The following is an 18,844-nucleotide window of genomic DNA, read 5'->3' on the forward strand; positions in this document are numbered from 1 at the left end:
AACTCCCTCAAAACTAAATTCTGTGTTAAAGATGTGGTCTGTATAACAAAGCCACTATTTTCATGAGTGACCAGTTGCAGAGAGAGATGCTGAAGTGGTTATAATAAAATTTCTGCCAGAAGCAGCTCTGTGTAAGGCTCATTCATGTAAAAACCCACCCACAACAGAGAAGACGCCTGAAGTCTACAGCATTGTCAGTGGCAAGTAGAGAAAAGAAACCTCTGTCTGGCCACCTAGTGGGCATTATCTTTGAACTTAAGTTTTTTCTGACCCCCTACATCATCATTATCTAAATAAAAGTTGACTCACAGGACAATTTTTTTTTTAAATTTTGGCTGTGTTGGGTCTTCGTTGCAGTGCGCAGGCTTCTCTCTAGTTGTGGCGTGTGGGCTCCAGAGCGCATGAGCTAGTAGTTGTGGTGTGCAGGCTTGGTTGCCCTGAGGCATGTGGGATCTTAGTTCCCCATCAGGGATGGAACCTGTATCCCCTGCATTGGAAGGTGGATTCTTAACCACTGGACAACCAGGGAAGTCCCACACAGGACACTTCTTAACAACAACAACAACAAAATTCTTTAACCTGGGGGTGGTGCTAAAACGGGAAGGTGTATTTCTTCTGATTTCTAATATCATCACCAATTCAATGAAAGTTAACCTAGCAAACACCTCTCCAAAGAAATGCTTAATCTTGGAGGTGGAGAGTGGGGAGAGAGGGATTAAAATGAAAGGAGTTGTAGGGAAAGAAAGGAATGTTCATGGTGCACCCAGCTCAACAGAATCCATTCACTGGCTGACTGATGATAGAAAGGCTCTATTTTCTCTTATGATCTTGTGAATGACAAATGCTATTTGCATGACATTTGACAAAATTCCATTATAACAAACCACTGGAATATCTCATTGGATTTAAGGTGGGATGCTAGTTCTGGAAGGACAGAGGAAAGGGGCTATGTGCTCTGTGTCTGCTTCTGAAAGACCAGACTCAGTAACATTGATGGAAAAAAATGTCACCTCATCTTATATTGTAAGCCTGCAATCAGATCAAAGTAACTGGAAGAGAAAAAGCATTGACTAACAGTAATTCACTAACAACCTTTCTTTTGTTCCTTTGTAAAGTTATTCTTTCATCACTGAATTTTCCCCTTTTCTTCCTCACCCCTCCACAGGACTATGTTGAAAATAAATTTAAGCAGGATTCAAATTCTATTTTCAGAACCTCCAGATGTTTTCAATAAGGGAGTACAAACTGATAAAACGCTAATATAATACTAAGTGTTTCAAAAAAGGTCATATGAGTATTCCCCCAATGCTTAGATGCCCCTACTTTGGACAAAAAAGGGAAGAAGGGAGGGGTAACCTCTGTTGAAACCCTACTATGTGTCAGACACCTGCACTGGCAGCTTTACAGGCATTGTGTTATTTCATTCTCATAAAAACTCTGGGAGGTAGAGATTATTATTCCTTTTTATTGATGAATCTGATGCTCAAAGGTGATGAAGGTCACAAAGTCATAGGGGATGGAGCTGGGTTTAAACCCAAGTCTATATGGTTCCAAAGACTCTGCTCCTTCATCATATCATTATATACCCAAGAGAATGAGTAAGTCTGTGACTGGGATGTCCAGACATCTCGTGGGCATGTTTTATTCTTATGAAGGATGAGGAGATTTGGCCTGGAGGTAGGGATATTAACCAGGAGGCAACTACAGTAATTTAGGAGAGAAGAAATACCTTGAATGAACAACACTTTATGACCAAAGCAACTGCAAAAGGTAGGAAAACAGCAACTAAAGTGTGTGTATATGTGTGTGTGTGCGCGTGTGTGTGTATGAAGAACAGTGGGAGTTAATTTCTTCTGTACAGCAAAGTGACTCAGTTATACATATATATATTTTTTCATATATTTTCCATTATGGTTTGTCACAGGATATTGAAAATATAGTTCTCTGTGTTATACAGTAGGACCTTGTTATTTATCCATTCTATATATAATAATAGTTTGCCTCTGCTAATCCCAGACTCCCATTCCTCCCCTCCCTTATCCCCCCACCTATGTCTGTGAGTGTTTTTGTTTTGCAGATATGTTGATTTGTATTGTATTTTAGATTCCACATATAAGTGATATCATATAGTATAATCAAGTATACTTCAATAAAATAAAAAAAAAAACAGAATGGATAAACAACAAAGTCCTACTGTAGAGCACAGGGAACTATATTCAATATCCTATGATAAACCATAATGGAAAAAAATGTGAAAAAGAAAGTATGTATATGTATAACTGAATCACTTTGTTATGCAGCAAAAATTAATACAACATTGCAAATCAACTACACTTCACTAAAAACATTAAAAGAAAAAAAAACATTTAAAAAGAAAAAAAAACTGAAACAGTGGGAGAATGGGTTACTGAGGACGACTGGGGGTGACCTAAAAGGACCAGTGGAATCCAGTATCTTCTGAGATAGATTTCATCCTGAAGGTGAAAGCCAAGCCACTGAAGAAAAGAGAGGAAGACAACATGAACTGTGGTGAAAAGCTAGTTGAGGCGGCAGGAGTAGTGTTGGGGAGCCTACATGCATTTTGTGAACGAGAAGGAGGTGTAAAGCATTCCAGGTCTCACCCATGGGGCCCCAACCAGACAGAGGTCCAGATACATGCAGACAATCCCTGGAAAACTTCTCCAAGGAGGACACTTGAGAGGTACCTGAGAGACAGTGTTTGGAGAAATCAAACATCTCAGGAACTCTTGGATGTACTAAGCTCCAACACACACCCACCATTCTCTGCCTTTTTGTTCTGATGAGACACACTTAAGAGATCATGGCACCTCACATGTGTACATAGTGTTTAGAAGGTAAAAATAGTGCTGGGAAGGCTAGAAGTAAAGCCACCTCTTTCTCTTCCACTGAGGAAAGCACTTTAGAGCTGTAGAAAATTCTAGAGGATGCAAGGATGTTATTATGGAGACAACCTTGCTTCTGCTCTGATTTATTAATATCATTGCAAGTATTGCAAATCACTGGCAGGTTTAATATTTTATTATTAATAATGAGTACCTGTGGCTCCCCTCACTTGTGTTTATGATTCCCCTCTTCATGGAGCATCCCAATCTACCAGTGTTTCTTAACACTGCAACTGGCAACCTGTACCATGTGTTGATTACCTGATTGTCAAGGGTATCCTGTGATGACAAAAAATATGCTGGTGTCTTGATGTAAAACCAGAGAATGAAATCAGATAATATAAAGAACAGAGGGAAAAACCTCCATAAAGAAAAATGGCAACTCAAGCAACATAATTGAACATCTTATCTTCCCAGGCATAGGCAAGATACTCCAAGCATGCAGGCACCAAGTGGCAGTATCTGAGCCCAGGTGTATCACCTGGATGAGTACCTGTGGTATGGGGAGAAGTGGATGTAACATCTGGATGAGCTTAACAGATTTTGGCAACAATCTATACTAAAATTTTAAAAAAATCATAGGGCTGGGATTAGGGTAAAGTAAGAGAGGTGACTAGGGCGTAAGCTCAGGAAGGCACTCATCTGAGCTGACCCTACACTTGCCTGATCTGAGAGTGATGCCTCCTTAAATTTTGCATCCTAGGTGCCTCTCTTTCTTCACTCTGGTCCCAGTGCTGGTATATCTTTTCATTTCTATCAACTCTTCATCCTCAGGCTTGGAATAATTCCCTTACGCTTAACAAACTAGGGTGGGGCAGAGATGGTGGTGAGAAGAAGATTGTGATTGAAGATATTAAGCATAGAAAACAAATAGGATTCGGTGACTGATTGTGAAGTTGGATGCCAGGTAGGGAAAGGGAGCAGCCAGATCTCCTTGGGGATGGAGGAGATTATGTAGTGGGACAACCTGAAGCTCAAGGTTAGAAGGCGGTATTGTGCTGCCTGTTCCTGGTGGTCCTGTAGGGACATACAAACATGCCCAATGGAAACTGCTTTTTTTCTGCAGGCAGGCCTCTAGGGTTTCCACTCTTCCCATGGGGATGGCCCCCATGTTTGTGACAACCCCAGAGGCTATTCCAGCTCAGAAGATGCTGATGTAACTTTGGGGAAGGGTGTGAACTTAAAAATTACCTGATGAAAAAGGAAATAAACCAATGACCTTTATCACCTACTACTTTCTGTAATTCCCACTGCTCATAAAAATATTTTATCATTTGACTAGACAGTAAATGGACAGTCTCAGGTACAAGGCAGCTAAAAGATTTTTTTTCTTTCCTGGCAACTGATGGTTTCTGGTCTCCTTGATGAGGCTGGAGATAAAATCTCTGTCTTCAGGAGGTGGCCTTCTACCAAGAATTCTCTGCGCTCTTTAAGTTAGCATGAGTGCAAAGAGAACAGAGAGAAAGGTTAGGTTTATTTTAAAAAGCAACAGGGAGGCTGTGAAAGATGGGATTAAGTTGAGAAATAAAAGCAAGAAAATGACCGAAAAATGCCAGTTTGCGGAGGAGGCTCCCGGCTCCTGGCTTCCTTAATGTGGCGGGCTTGCAGAGCTGCCGTTTTCATCTTCTGCTATGAAGCATTCAGGAAAGCCTGCAGTTCTGATGTGCGCTCCCATCTTCCCAGCGGGCAGCCCAGGAACAGGCCTCCTTTGTTTCCCCTTCTGCCCAGGAGGTCTCGCTCTTCATTAAGCAGAGCCATGAGCAGTTTTGCAAAACTTTGTAAAGTAAGAAAGCAAAATGCTTGCTTCCTCCATGCTGCCAAGTCCCTAGTGTGGGGAACTGCTTCCAGAAAAGGCTGGATGCTAAAGATGAGTATCCTTCCTTGGACCTTTTTAGCTTCTTACCTGAAACGAGCCCAGGCCTCATATCCCTTCCCTGCCGGTGAAAAAATGCGCCCTTTGAGAACCTCCCAGATGTTTTCTGGGGAAAGCTGCTGTGAACCCATCTCTGGTTAGCTGCCCAATCTCTCTGCAACCTTTGTGATATCACCTGCTATAGGGCAGCTTTTTTTGTTTGTTTTTTAGATTTGTATACAATTTGGACCTATAAAACAAGACTTATAGGTGGAGATACTCTTTAGTCTGGACTATTTCTTAAATAATAGGTTTAATTATTGTGCTTTTCTGTTTCCTCAAAACCCTATAGCAGGTAAAGAAATAAGAACCCAGGCCAGATGGGAAAAACCCCAGAGGTCGCTTGGTTCATTTCCTGGAAAGTGCAAAGCACTCTCCTCTTCATCCCAGGACTCATCCTCATTTCTCAGGGTTCTACACCAGAATCCGTCAGTGTTTAGTCTGGGATATAAAATCAGGATTTAAAACTTAAACTGAGACACAGCTTGGGCATAGGATGTCTCAAGTGTGTTAGGGTCAGAAAAGATGACATGAGAGGACCTTTAAGAGGTGCTCTTTTCTTAGGCTTCAAGGTTAATCTGGGAGAAGCCACATTCAGCTTATTATATTATATCATATTATATTATTAAAATGTAGACTATACAATCAGAGATAAAGGAAAGCAATACCCTCTTTAATTTTTTTTAAGTTATTTATTTATTTTTGGCTGTGTTTAGTCTTTGTTGCTGCACGTGGGCTTTCTCTAGTTGCCGCGAGCAGGGGCTACTCTTCCTTGTGGTGCGCGGGCTTCTCATTGCGGTGGCCTCTCTTGCTGCAGAGCACGGGCTCCAGGCACGCGGGCTTCAGCAGTTGTGGCACCCAGGCTCAGCAGCTGTGACTTGCGGGCTCTAGAGTGTAGACTCAGTAGTTGTGGTGCACGGGCCCAGTTGCTCCGCGGCATGTGGGATTTTCCCAGACCAGGGCTCGAACCCGTGTCCCCTGCATTGGCAGGCGGATTCCCAACCACTGCGCCATCAGGGAAGCCCAATACCCTCTTTAATTTTAAAAAAATTACAAATAATAAAAAGGGCCAACTGAATATAATAAGAAAAAAATGACCACTCAGGATTCTACTAGTCTGGTAAGTCATATTTTTTCTTTTTAGTTATATACAATATATATATCCAAAATATTTTTAAAATTTATATATAAAACATACAATATAATTATATATAAACATTTAACATAGTTGTAATCATAGGGTAGCTTTGCTTTATGTTCTTTTTTTCTTCACTTAACACTATGACATAAACATATTCTCATGTTTATATATATATATATATATATATATACATATATATATATATATATATATATATATATATACCAATCATTATAATTACCACTTAAAATGGCTTTATCATAGTCCACCTAAATGAGAAACTGCGATTTATATAGCTATTAACTTATTGTTGGACATTTGTGTTGCTTACAACCTGTTTCTGTGAAAATTCATTTTACAATGAACATTTTTTTGCATCTGGAAAGGCAATAACTTTCAAAAGAAACATTGAATTCTTCTATCATTTTCTCTTCAAATATCTTATGGAGTCGGCCTCATCTATGTTGTCTGTAGTTGTGTATTTTGTATATGAAATTCTGGTATCTGGTTTTCCTTTTAGCTGCCATGTGCCAAACACATAGAACCCAATCTCTCTCCCTCGAGTCTCTGCTTCACCTCTGCTCAGGTCCTCCAAGACCACAACACGACTGTTGCTCCGGAGTCCTTACGACTCAAAGATTCACACAAGGAACAAAGGTTGTCCTCGGGGGTGCCCTTGACATCCTGAAATGGTGTGCAGAATTGGGTGTGTGCACTTTCCAGTGAGAGAATATAGATCTTGTATCAGATTTCAAATGGTCCATGTGACAAAAAAAGAGGAAGAATCATCGACTGGGGATTTTTTTTAGCATCCTTTATGTCCTTCCCTCCCTGGGGCCTTCTCTGCTTATTCATAGCCTAAAACTCCCCTCTTCTCATCCTCAGGTCGCCACTCTCCTTTCCACCTCTTGCCTTCCCTTCACTGTCGGCCTTCTTGAATGAGTAGTCACACCCACTGTGTTCACCTCCTCATCGTATGTTACACCCCACCTCCTGGGTCTCCTGTCTCATTCTGCTGAAGTTGCTCTTCTGAAGATGATTTGTGCCTACTCATCACATGGCCCAGTCACCATTTTTCATTCTTCACCTTCTATCTTCTCTTTAGCATATGAGATTATTGTCCCTGATCCTGTAACACTTCCTCCTGATCATCTGAGTAACTGCCTCCTCTGGGACCTCCCCCTCTGGCATCTCTTTACTGTTTGCCCCTCTCTCCCCTGCTGACAAATGCAGATCTTCCACAATATTCTGTCACCAGGCCCCCAGTCTTTCTGTATTTTTCTCTTTAGCCATCTCCTCCAGACGCATGTATGTGCAGTTTCCACCTCTCTCCTGAAACTGAGGTCCATACTTATAAATGCTATCTCCACTGGGATACCTGAAAATACTTCCACCGCATCCATGAGGAAGTTCATCTTGTTGTCTGGCAGCTCCTGTTGATTTCCATATTTCTGTGAATGGGACTGCCATGCTTTGTCTTCAGGCACAAAAGATTTGAGTCATCCTGGACTCATCATTCTCCTGTGCCTTTTGTCTCCTCCTGTATCATAAGTCAAGGCTAGTAGACTCTCTTTCCACAGTGCCCCTTCCTACTGCTGCCCCTCTAGTTACCTCTTACTACCCATCACCAGGACGGCTACAGTGGGTTTTAATGTCTTCTTTCAGAGTCCCTTTCATGAAGACCTCTCAGATTTACTTCCCTAGAGCATGTGCCTGATTGCTCCTGAGTCCTGCCCAAGAGTCTTCTGAACATTCCCACATCCACCTAATTACCTCAAAATTCAAGGCCCTTCAAATTCTCAATCTAAACCATTTCCCCAACAATCCCTAAATATATCCTGCATATTCACATTAACCTAAGTAAGGTTTCAGTATTTATCATTAGAATATATGGATGCATAAATATTTAAGTTCACAGGGGTACTTTTTAAAGCAAAAACATAGTATCACATTTATTTATCCAATTTCTTCTTTTCCCTAAACCTTATCTCTTCTTGAAGATTTAGGCTTTGATCCACCACCATTCAACAAAAGTATTCTGAGCAACTTATATCAGCCTACTACCTGAAGGGAAAGGTGCTCTGCTCTTGATATTCTTAAGGTGGAACCAGGAGCTCCAGACATCAGTGGAAGGTGCAAAGGTTTCTTCTCACCACTGTTTGTAGTGTGTATTGGGCTGAGTCTTGACAGGAAGCAAATGGTCCACTCAAAAGGGATGATTGAGAAGAATTTAATAAAAGGACAATTCTAAAATGTTAAGGGAGGCTGAGTAGAAAGGGTCAAGAGGGGCAGTTAGTAGAACCGAGTAAGAGTAGTGTTTGCAGGGCAGGACACCTGAAGGGAAATGTGTCCTTCTGTAGAGGAATGTGGTCACTGCCAAACAGCAACCTGGGGGGTAGAGAGTGGGGAAGAAGTGCCCCAACTTCATTCTCCTCCTATTGTTTGACCTCTGGCTGCTGCCTACCATTGGTCAAATCCAACCAAAATCCATGAGCAGGAGAGCCCGGCTGATGCACCCGAAGAGGAAGGCCTCCTGGGCACAGGGGCAGGGCCGAGAAGCGTGAGGAGGGGAGGAAACATGCAGAACTGTATTCCACTGCTGGCTCCTGAAGGTCTGTCTCCAGGGAGACGGAGGCTCATCCTGGCTGAAGCTCCGGGGCCTGCTTAGGAATCTCGGGCCATCCTCTGCGCCAGTGGGAGATTTCAACTCTGGAGAGCTCAGGGGTGGGATGACTGCAACAGAACCTCGTTCCTCCCTCCCTCTGCTCTGCCTGTCTCTACGCCAGGAAGCCCTCTTCTCATTTCTCATCCCTCTGCCACATTCCCTTCATTTTTCTAGATGGCCTCAATAAAATGATTGGGTATATAATAAATATCAAATTTATTAAGACATGTTATTTGTTATTAATAGTTTGTATTACAGCTTGCCATTTACATTAGATAGCACTGCTTGAATAATAAATTAATAATGGGAAAGCTGACTTAATTTTAGAGGAAAATGACAATGAGGTGGCTGCTATGTTTTCTTTAATAGAAAGCTCAAAATAGAACACCTAGCAACCTTCTCCTGCGTCCTCGGCCTGGAGCCCTCCAGGAGGAAGGGCTTTGTTGCAGGCACTGCTGATGGTCTGGTCTCCTCGGCATTTATCTGCACATGCTCCCCCTGTTCACATGCCTTGCTCCAGACTCACTCCAGATCTCCCGCAGGTCGATCCGTGGACCCTGGATGGCTGAGAAGCCGGGGCTGGGAAGGTGGTAGTGAGAACCACTGAGGTGGTCCCTTCCGGCTGGGAGCATCAGCAAAAGTGAGAAGGAGGGGAAAACAAAGCCAGGAGAGCAATCCTCCTGTCAGGTGGGCCACACGATCTCCCCTCCCCTCCCCTTCATGAGTCAGGATGTAGAGCTGGAAACATTCTGGGGTCAAACTTCAGTTTTCCCTGGGGCCAATTCTTTGTAGCCCAACTCCAAGGGCAAAGCAAGCCCCTGAAGGTTGAATAAAGAGCTGTTCAAAAGCATGGGATCTATAGAATCTAAAACAGACCCAAATTGATAGAGCTTTCCCTTGAAGAATCTATAAATAGTTTTCTGCATCATTCCTTTGCCTAAGATCATGGGACACTATCTCCTCTGTGACACTGCTGACTCCTCCACCTGCATTTGCCCAGGACAGCTGGAGGCAGGGGTGTGTGCCCACAATGCACATATTTGCTACCTTCTAAACATGCCAGTGTGTATATGGCGGGGGGGGGGGGGGGGGAAGGGGTGGGTGCTGTGTGGGTGTGTCTTTAGAGAAACTTAGACTTCAAAGAAATGACCAAAATCTATAATTAACTCCTGTAAGCATTCAGGGGCAAATGAACAATGGCCTGAGCTTAGGCAGGACATAGGTAGACCACTCTGAGGTTATAGCAGAGGACAAGCTTCTATCTAGGGAGATGCCTTATCTCAACCCCTCGGGGAACCCCCTTCTAGTCCTTTGGGCACCACTATCCCTAGTCTCAGGAATACGTTGCTCCGGTCTACTTTCTTGGGCTCAAACCAATTTCCTTGCCTTCCTCACATGACTGAGCCTGTCTAGGGAGCTCAACAGGGCTGAGTTTCAAGAGTACACTTTTGTAAGATGAGGAACAAATGCTGCACAAATTGGATTCCTCTTGTTTACATCCACGTTGATTTCCCATAGGTTTTAGCAGATCTATTCCTTGTCATCTGGGTATTCTCTTTCTGCAGGTCATGTCTGCCTAAACTTAGTAGGATTTTGAATATGAAGCCACTGAAAGCAAATTGTTCCAGGGCAGATGGACTCACAATCTTGGCCCACCCAGGCACTTAAAAAAGACCCAGTCCACCCCGACCCTCCAATCTGTATTAGGAGTGTGCAAATCCCATGGGCTCACATATTCCATGTAGGAGGTGATCCTCAATCCACTCACTCATTCTATTTTTCAACCTTGTGAGACTGGTTCCCCAATCTTTTGGAATTCTCTTTCTCATTGACTGATGAACCATTTGGATGGCTTACTCTTGGCACCGACCATTGGACATGACATGGATGCTCGTGGTCTGGCCACACGAACACAACCAAGACGTCTGCAGTTGTCCAGTGGGATGCGCAAGCGCGGCTCACTTCCTTCCCACCCTTTTCACGCAGTGATGGGACCTGGCAACCCACCCACTGCCTCCTGCCTCATGTAGTCATGGAAAGAACGGAAAGCATTAGGCTGGTTGCCCGAACCACTTGAGGTTGAATGGCAGGAATTTCCTGACATGATGCTGAAAACCATACTCACTGAGGAAAACAGAATTATGACCTCCTTGTAAAAACATGTTACTGTATGATATTTCAGCGGTGAGACGTGAGCAAAGCTGACCCAGGGTCTTAACAGACTTTTGTCTCCTCGTGCCCCACACCCAGCACCACTCCCCAACCTTACTCCTGAATAAGGACAAATATGGAAACAACTCACTGTAAACTGGATTTGGCAGCCACCCATGATGTAGTCCAAGAAAGAATGCATCTTGTGGATCTGCACAGGAGGAGGAGAGGAAACTGTATTAGAACAGTATGATCTGTATACCTATAGATTAGAGGCCTACACTTCGGGGTTATGCTGACGTAGAGGAAAAAGCAGAGAAAGATCTGTGGGAAAAAGATGGGTCAGCTGATTTTGTTCCATGAAAGGAAAGAAAGAAAGCAATGCTGAATTTAGATGGGCCTGTGAGGGCTGCAGCCATCCATCCCCTGCTACCCTCTCTTTTGGTTTACACATGATTTTAATCAGCCTCTGCCTCTGGGGTGAGACTAATACTGTGTTTTCAAGGGTCACCACTGGTTTGAAATGAATGAAGTCTCACACTTGGCTTCAGTCTCGCTGCCCGTGTCTAAGTCCCAGTTCTGGTAACATTCCTAACACCACAGTAATCAAGATGGGCAGCTTCAAGATCACAATTACCTGAGAAGGTCTTTACTGCCAGCTGCCAGCTAGTGAGATTCCTCCCATGCCATGAGCAACAAGTATTAACATTTATTGAGAACTTACTGTACGCCAAGCACTTGACATACATTACCTCATTTAATTCTTAGAACAAGCCTGTGAAGGTGATGCTATTGTTATTATTGTGCCCATTTTATAGAAGAGGAAACTGAGGCTAAGATGATGGAGGTGGAACTCAAATGATGGCGCTCTTGACAGCACAGTTCACCCTTTCAACCTCTAGGCTGGAAGTCAGCAGGGTCCCTGCTTTTTTCCCAACCCCTGGCATCTGTGTTCTCACACACCTTACTGATTTCTAGTCTTAATTTCTGCTTCATTATGATTCTGATGCTTGAGTCTTGGTGACATTCATCTACTTATTTATTTAACAAGGATTTATTAAGCCCCCACCATGCACTGGATGCTAGGGATACAGGGATGTGAGAAACAGGCATGGTACCTGCAGCCACTGAGCTCACAATCTGGATCCTTTTACCAGGACAACTACTAGCTGATTTTTGACCCTCACTTCTCAGACTCCATCTGACGCTCAGGGCAGCTTCTCAGAGACTGACCCATAGAACCCCATGGTAGTGTTTCCAGGCACCACCTCCAGGTGGCACACATCTATTGGCAGACTTGTCTCAGGGCTGATATTTACTGGGCTCCCTGAATAGTGCCTGCTCCTGGCTTCCTTATGGCGATGCTTTGCCTGATAGTTGGGATACCCTACTACTGTCTGTACACCAAAAAAATGAGTTCGATCACCATGGCCTTTGAGTGCCGAACTCTTAGATCAAAACAGATATGTGCACAATCACCTTACAGAGATGGATAGTTGAACTGGCTCATCTGGATCTTCTTTTCTCCTGCTGCTATGGGCACAGGGATGGTCACAGGTCTATTCTGAATGTACCAGGATTTGGTCTGTACAGGTAGGTAAGATGACCAGAGACAACTGCCTTTGAAAGAAGAGTTTATTACTCACAGCTCCCCAAGGGACAGGAGGACTGTCCTGCCACACAAGGGGGCCACACGGGGAAGCACTAGGGTCAGTCAGGAGGCAAGAGGAATGAGGGGAAAGCACAGGCAAAAATCTTTATCATGGTTTTTGTGGGAAGGAATGCATGAAGCAAGGTAAGAAGTTAAGCAGGTTTAGGATTCAATAGTTTGAGTAACTTACGAGGCTCTGGGTGATAGGGATGGTCTCTAATTATCTGAAACCTGGCTCTGGGGTGATACAGGGCAGGCGGAATATTGTCTTGGTGTGTGAGAGTTCAGGAAAGGGGGTGGCTAGGGGGTATAGGCTCTGGATGGATTGGTCTGCATGTCAAAGACAGGCTCACAGGCAAGTTGATTGCTACCTTTAGGAATTAGGTAACTCTGGGAGGGGCAGTTCCTCCTCAGTATGCAAGGCCCCAAGATGTCAAAGCATCATAAAATACAGAAAAAAAGCCATTATTAAAACAGTGACCCCCAGATGGCCAATCACAAGCATTATCTCCTAGTTCCAGTGATTGGTTCAAGGGGTGGGCATGTGACCTAAGCCAGACCCATCGGTCTTTTCCTTTACTCTCTTGTTATGTAAGGATGAGTTCCTGCAGCTCCTGGCAGCCAGGAAAGGCCAACTCTGAGTGAAGGAACCTGATATATATAGAGAGAAACTGGATGGCACGTAAGTCTTATGTCATGGAGTCAGACAGACGGAGACTAAAATCTCAGCTCTTAAACTTACCATGTGTGTGACAAACTGGTTACACAATCTCATTTGAAAGTAGAAATCTCAGGGTTGTGATAAGAGTAAACAGAACGTATTATAGTTATTTTCACATAGTAAGTACTCAACCAGTAGCAAAATTATTCCCAGATGGGATTTTCTGCTAAGTTAGAGCCCTTCTGGGAGGAATTTTTAGGCCCTTTAATCTTCCCCCACTGTCTTATTTTCATGGTACCTTCTCGGCATGGCGGAGGTGTCACATATAAAGCAACGAACGCTGGGATAGGCACAGAATAGGTGCTTTAGAAATGTTGGTGACCCCCTCTGGGGACCTCCCTCTGGTGCTGTCCTGGGAAGACCAGGACTCTCCTATCTTTGGGGGCAGGACTGTCCTTGTGGAGGGTATGGTGGCATTGGCCTACCACAGCTCCAAGACCATCCATGCTTACAATGTATGTCCATTAATACCTTGACTTTCTGATTTTTGTTTAAAAAAGATCGTATCTCTTTGACACTCTCTCCTTCTGTCCACACAACCTTCCTCCCAGACAGCCCTAGCTTCATACCCCTGGAAGACAGGGGCTATGTATATACCTTGCACTGATTCAAAATCACAATGCCCGAGTTCTTATAATTCTTCTTCTTGGCTTTGTACTTGGGATTGATGCACTCCCACTGCACCTGAAACAAGAAAGGTTATAGCATGATTGCCAGCTCAGGAAGAAGTGGAGTCATTCATGACGAGGCCCCTGGGCACTGTTGCAGATGGACCTGAGGGCTGACCCATGGTCTCTAGCTGATCCCTTCACATCTGGAGGGCAGTAAGGAGGAGTGGTGCAGAGGGAGACTCCGACACTACTCTGCCTGGTTTGAATCCCAGCTCCTCCATTTTCCAGCTGTGTGATCTTTGGCAAATTACTTGATTCCTCTATGTCTTGCATGTCTCCTCTGTAAAATGGAGCTTGTAATTGTAGGTATCTCATAGGGTTACTGTGAGGATTGAATGATTAACCCTTGTAATACATTTAGAACAGTGCCTGACACTTATAAATGCTTGCTATTAATGGGACCAAATTAAGCAGCAGAGGGAAGGAGAGATCTGGGGACACACAGCTGAGTAACCCAAATGCTAAGTCTTAGTGTCTGGGAATTGACTTAAGAGGTAGGAAAACTGAGGGACATTGAATACTGGCTACAGGAAGCTGGTGGGGATGATGATAAGTTTGCTTAACTTCACAGAGGACTAAAATAATGGATTGACACAGTCACAACGGTGGTGCATTAGATTGCCCGAGAGGCTTCTGTGAGAGGTAGAATCAGAACTGAGGAGGTAGCTGGGAGCTAAAGGGTGAACAGATCTCAACCCTTTCAGCCTACAGAAGGCTTCAGGGGACAAAGCCAACTGCACCTTGACTACTTACAAAGTCAAACATCCGAGAGTCATGGAATGCTCCTGCCTACTATCCTATGGGAGTAGATCCTTGGATTTCTACTCAGAAGACAAATTTTCACACTCTGACAGCTGGAAGTATCTGAAAATGAAGCAATTTCTGAGGCAGATGTGAGTGGGTAGATTGATACAGCATTGGCGCCAATGACCCATTCCTCCCAGTGCACAATGACTCTGAGCTTAGTCAGGTGACTTGTTTTGACCGATGGGACATTAGCAAGTGATATGAGCAGAGGCTTGACAAGCCCCGTGCACTGGGGCTTGCCCTCCTCTTGCTGCTGGGACATTTTCACCATGTATTAGCTTAAGCTGGTGTCCTGGAAGATGAAAGAGCACGTGGAGAAACATTACAGCTACCTCAGATGTGTAGGCACAAGTGCAAGAGTGAGTCCCATTTGGAACAGAGAGAAGTTTCCCAGGGGAACTCAGCCCAGATTGCCGACCTCCTGTCCTGCCTATGGTAGTAGCCTCCTAACAGATCTCCCTGTCTCACTCGCTTGTCTCTCTCTGTAACTGATTATCTACACAGTAGCCAGAGTAATCTTTAAAAAAATTAATGTAATTCTCCAGCCTAGACCCCTTTGCAGCACTGCCCAATAGAACTTTCTACAATGATGGGAATATTCCATGTCTGCACTGATCAATGTGGAAGACACTAGCCACACGAGCACTTGGAGTGTGTGTGTGTGTGTGTGTGTGTGTGTGTGTGTGTGTGTGTGAGAGAGAGAGAGAGAGAGAGAGAGAGAAAGATGGAGGAATTGAAATTTTAACTTAATTTAACTTAAACTTACTAAAATTGAAATTGAAATAGGTGTATGTAGCCAGTAGCTACTAAATTGGAGACTGTGGCTTCAGTGTGCTCTCAATACATTTATAGGAAAATTGAAACTCTTTTCTCTGAGCTATCAGAATCTGCTTTTCCTGGCCTTGGCCTCTGTTCTTGACCACATCGCATGCATGGCTCCCTCACCTTCTCTGATCCAGATACACTGGTCTCTTTCCAGATCCTTAATCACACCGAGCTCTTTCCTGACTCAGTACTTTGCAATGTTGTTCCCTCGGCCTGAAATACTGTTCCCTTGCTTGTTACATGGTTGGCTTCACTTCATCTTTAAGGGCCTTCAAGTTAAATGTCACCTTTTCAGCTGATCTCTTCTATGTTATACCTTTATAACTAAACTGGCTCAGTTTTTTATAGCATTTGGCACAATGTATAATTACATATTTTGTTTACTTGATTCATATTTATATTTTACTATGATGCACACTTATGTCACACCTAGAGCCTGACACTTAGCAGGTGCTCCTCAGTAAATATTAGTGGGGTCAATAAATAATAGAACAGTTCCCTGGGTGCAGACGTGTCAGAATAGGGACTGAGTGGTTGCACCAAAACCTTTCTGGTGTCTCAGTGATACAGAAAAGTACAGTAGCATATCATCCATTTCCTCAGAGAGACTTCAAGATTCACTTCTGTTTGTTTGAAAGCATCAGACTTCAGTGTGCTTCAGTTGTGATGTATGCTATAATATCCTCCTAGGATTCTAAAGATGAAGTGTTTCCCATGTTTATTGGTTTGGCTATTTCTATTTGTAAAGCAGAACAAGGCAAAACTTCGTAAAACTCTTTAGAACTCTAGCGGGTGGTATTGATAACTGTCATTGATTTATTAGCTCAACAGAGCCTGGTCTTGTACATTCAAAGAAGCAACAACGTCTCTGGATAAATTCCTAGTTATTTGGGTAGTGACTTTATTTATAGTTTAGTGTTGGTTTTCACTGTACCCCTGAAACTGCAAGCCTGCTCGTGGGTGAAGGTCTCTCTGTGTCTGACAAGTTTCCTGCAATGCTGGGTATGTAACAGCATGTTTAGCAGGTTGTGGGAGCTATGCAGAAAGCTGCCCTTGACTTTTCAGGCCAAAGGGAGGTATTCAACAAATGGTCTGATTCAGATTAAGCCTCTGATTCTAAAGAATGTTAGTTTATTTCCATCCAGTCTGGTTACATCTTGACTTACATCTGAAAGGAGAAACTTGAACAGTGAGTTGGGACAATCTTCCCCAAGCAGCACTTCTGAGCAGGCCAGGCACAGGGTCTTTAGGGGAAAAAGTCTTTCTCTGCTGTCACTCCTTTTTGTTCTATGGGGACAGTGGCTCCCAGAGTAAGGATGGCAGGTAGCTTGGTTTGACTTCCTCCAGAAGCTAACGCCGAGGCAAGTATTTAAGTACAAGTAATTCATCTGGGAGGTAATACCAGGAAGGAACAATAAAAGAGTGGGGAATTGAAATAGGGAAGCAGCCAAAAAGGGGTACGTGATCCATTCAGGTAACCCTATGGGCAACCAGGGCTGCTTCCTGCTGGGGAACTCTGGGCAACTTCACAGAGCATGCCTCAGAGTTTTGCCGCCTGAAGGGCAAGAGAGCTGGGGTATTTATATCCCATCTCCCACTAGCAATTTGTTGAGGGCTGCTCCCTGAAATGTGTACAACTCCCCCGACATGTCCAGCCTGCAGTAGGCATGGGCAGAGCAGGCTCCAGCAGCCACAGAAAGCCCTCGGGCAAAGAGATTCAGGTTCTGCAGCTGACACTGGGCAGGTGAATCCTGAACAGATCAGAGAAGAAGTTACATGGTCAGGGTCCAGACGACAGCAACTGACCAATAGATGTATGTATGTATCCATCAGAGTATGGGTGTCTGAGAGATACAAAGAGGAGGTGTAGGCTTCTGTGTGATGCAATGAAATCCCTATGTGCCCCTGTGGTATGTGGTAGTGTTTGGGTTTATGTCTTGGTAACAAGAGTGTAAGAGTGAAATGGTGAGACTAAATGAAATTCTGGTGCCCAAAATAAAAATTTGGAGTAATCAAATAATTTGCCCAAAGCATTAAATGTGTAATTAATGCCACCAGGTCATGGAAATGTAGATCTAGAAAGAATACTGCAACATGATAATAACACCAGCACATATTTTGGAAGTTCCAGACACCCTGCCAAATGCGTATCATGATTTATCTCATTTAATCTTCAATGAATGCTACCGGGTAAGTACCATTATCACCTTCATTTATTTTAGGTGAGAAAGCTGAGGCGCACAGAGATTAAGTCACTTGTCCAAGGTTACACAGCCAAAGGAAATTAGAAACTTTCTCATCTGACTTCTCCATTTTGCCAGTGGAGAAACTGTACCACCTTGGAGCAGGGTCCTGTCCAAAATCACAACCAATTGCAATGAGCTGGGCTGGCACTAGAACCCAGATTTCAGTTCCCACCATGCTCCCTCCTGGCTATGTTTAATCATGTATTAATGTCTCACCTCTAGCTGCTCGGTGTATAGCTGGGTGTTAAGGAGGCATTGCAAGAGGCGAGTCTGGGGGAAATGCCATGAGGGGCTTACCACGTACCTGTTTTCCTTCCATTACTCCTCTCATCTCCTTGAATGTTGAGGTGAATTCTCCAATGAAGTCATGTTTGCCATTGGAGTCCCAGTCCCATACTATGCACTGCAAGAGAAAATAAGTATTTTTTTTTAACTTAAGAATTCATCCACAGCAGCTAAAGGCAATGCAAACTTTATGAGGAAGACCTGATGAAGGACAGTTGGTCTGAATCAAAAGTCTAGGATGACAGCATGTGGGAAGAGGTATCCCTTTGGTTTCCATTGGTTTTACTTAGCCTTTTTGTCATGACTTTCAAGCAGCCCTGTGATGCAGCAGTGACTAATAATTTGCCGATTTTTCAGGTAAGGCCAGTAAGACCAAAAGGAGATAAGTCACTTGCCAAAGGGACTATCCAGTGAATGAGAAACCTGGGATTTGAAGGCAGGTATCCTGACTCTAATTCCAGTGTTGTTTTTCCCACAGAAGAGAGCCTCTGTGGTTTATAGCTGGAATCAGGTGCCTGAGTCCATGCCTGTAGCTTCCACAGTGGCAGCTTATGTTTAATGATTTGATCATATGAATCACATTTTATTATTTTTTTTCTGAAGGCAAAAGAGCGATGCTAAGAAAAACAAGTCAGAGGGCAAAAAGTGAGATCTTTAATTGTACCCACATGAAAAATAGGTGAAAAACAGTGAGAGGTGAGTTACACTGGTAAAAAGCAGGCGTCCATCACACCTAAGATGCGACCTTCCAACAAGAGGGCTCCATCTAACACCACTAAGGCTAACTTCTGGGCTTGCAAGTAACACTTTGCAGTGTGATGCAGATTAAATCAGTAGCCATCCCTCTGCTTGGTCACACATCTTTA

The 18,844-nt window shown here is 43.7% G+C and overlaps 1 protein-coding gene across 2 annotated transcripts in view; it reads right to left on the reverse strand.

Annotated features, from left to right (window-relative positions):
• CPNE4 (copine 4) overlaps positions 1 to 18,844 on the reverse strand; it is a 577,135-nt gene that overhangs the window by 25,482 nt on the left and 532,809 nt on the right. For both annotated transcript variants that reach the window (XM_004283421.3, XM_033412228.2), the window contains exons 8-10: positions 17,998 to 18,096; positions 13,742 to 13,828; positions 10,924 to 10,983 (exon numbers count right to left, since the gene is read on the reverse strand). In XM_004283421.3, the coding sequence (XP_004283469.1) occupies positions 10,924 to 10,983; positions 13,742 to 13,828; positions 17,998 to 18,096 (246 nt within the window). The remainder of the gene's footprint in view (positions 1 to 10,923; positions 10,984 to 13,741; positions 13,829 to 17,997; positions 18,097 to 18,844) is intronic.

Source organism: Orcinus orca, chromosome 5 (assembly GCF_937001465.1).
Source record: "Orcinus orca chromosome 5, mOrcOrc1.1, whole genome shotgun sequence".
In the NCBI taxonomy this organism is placed as follows: Eukaryota; Metazoa; Chordata; class Mammalia; order Artiodactyla; family Delphinidae; genus Orcinus; species Orcinus orca.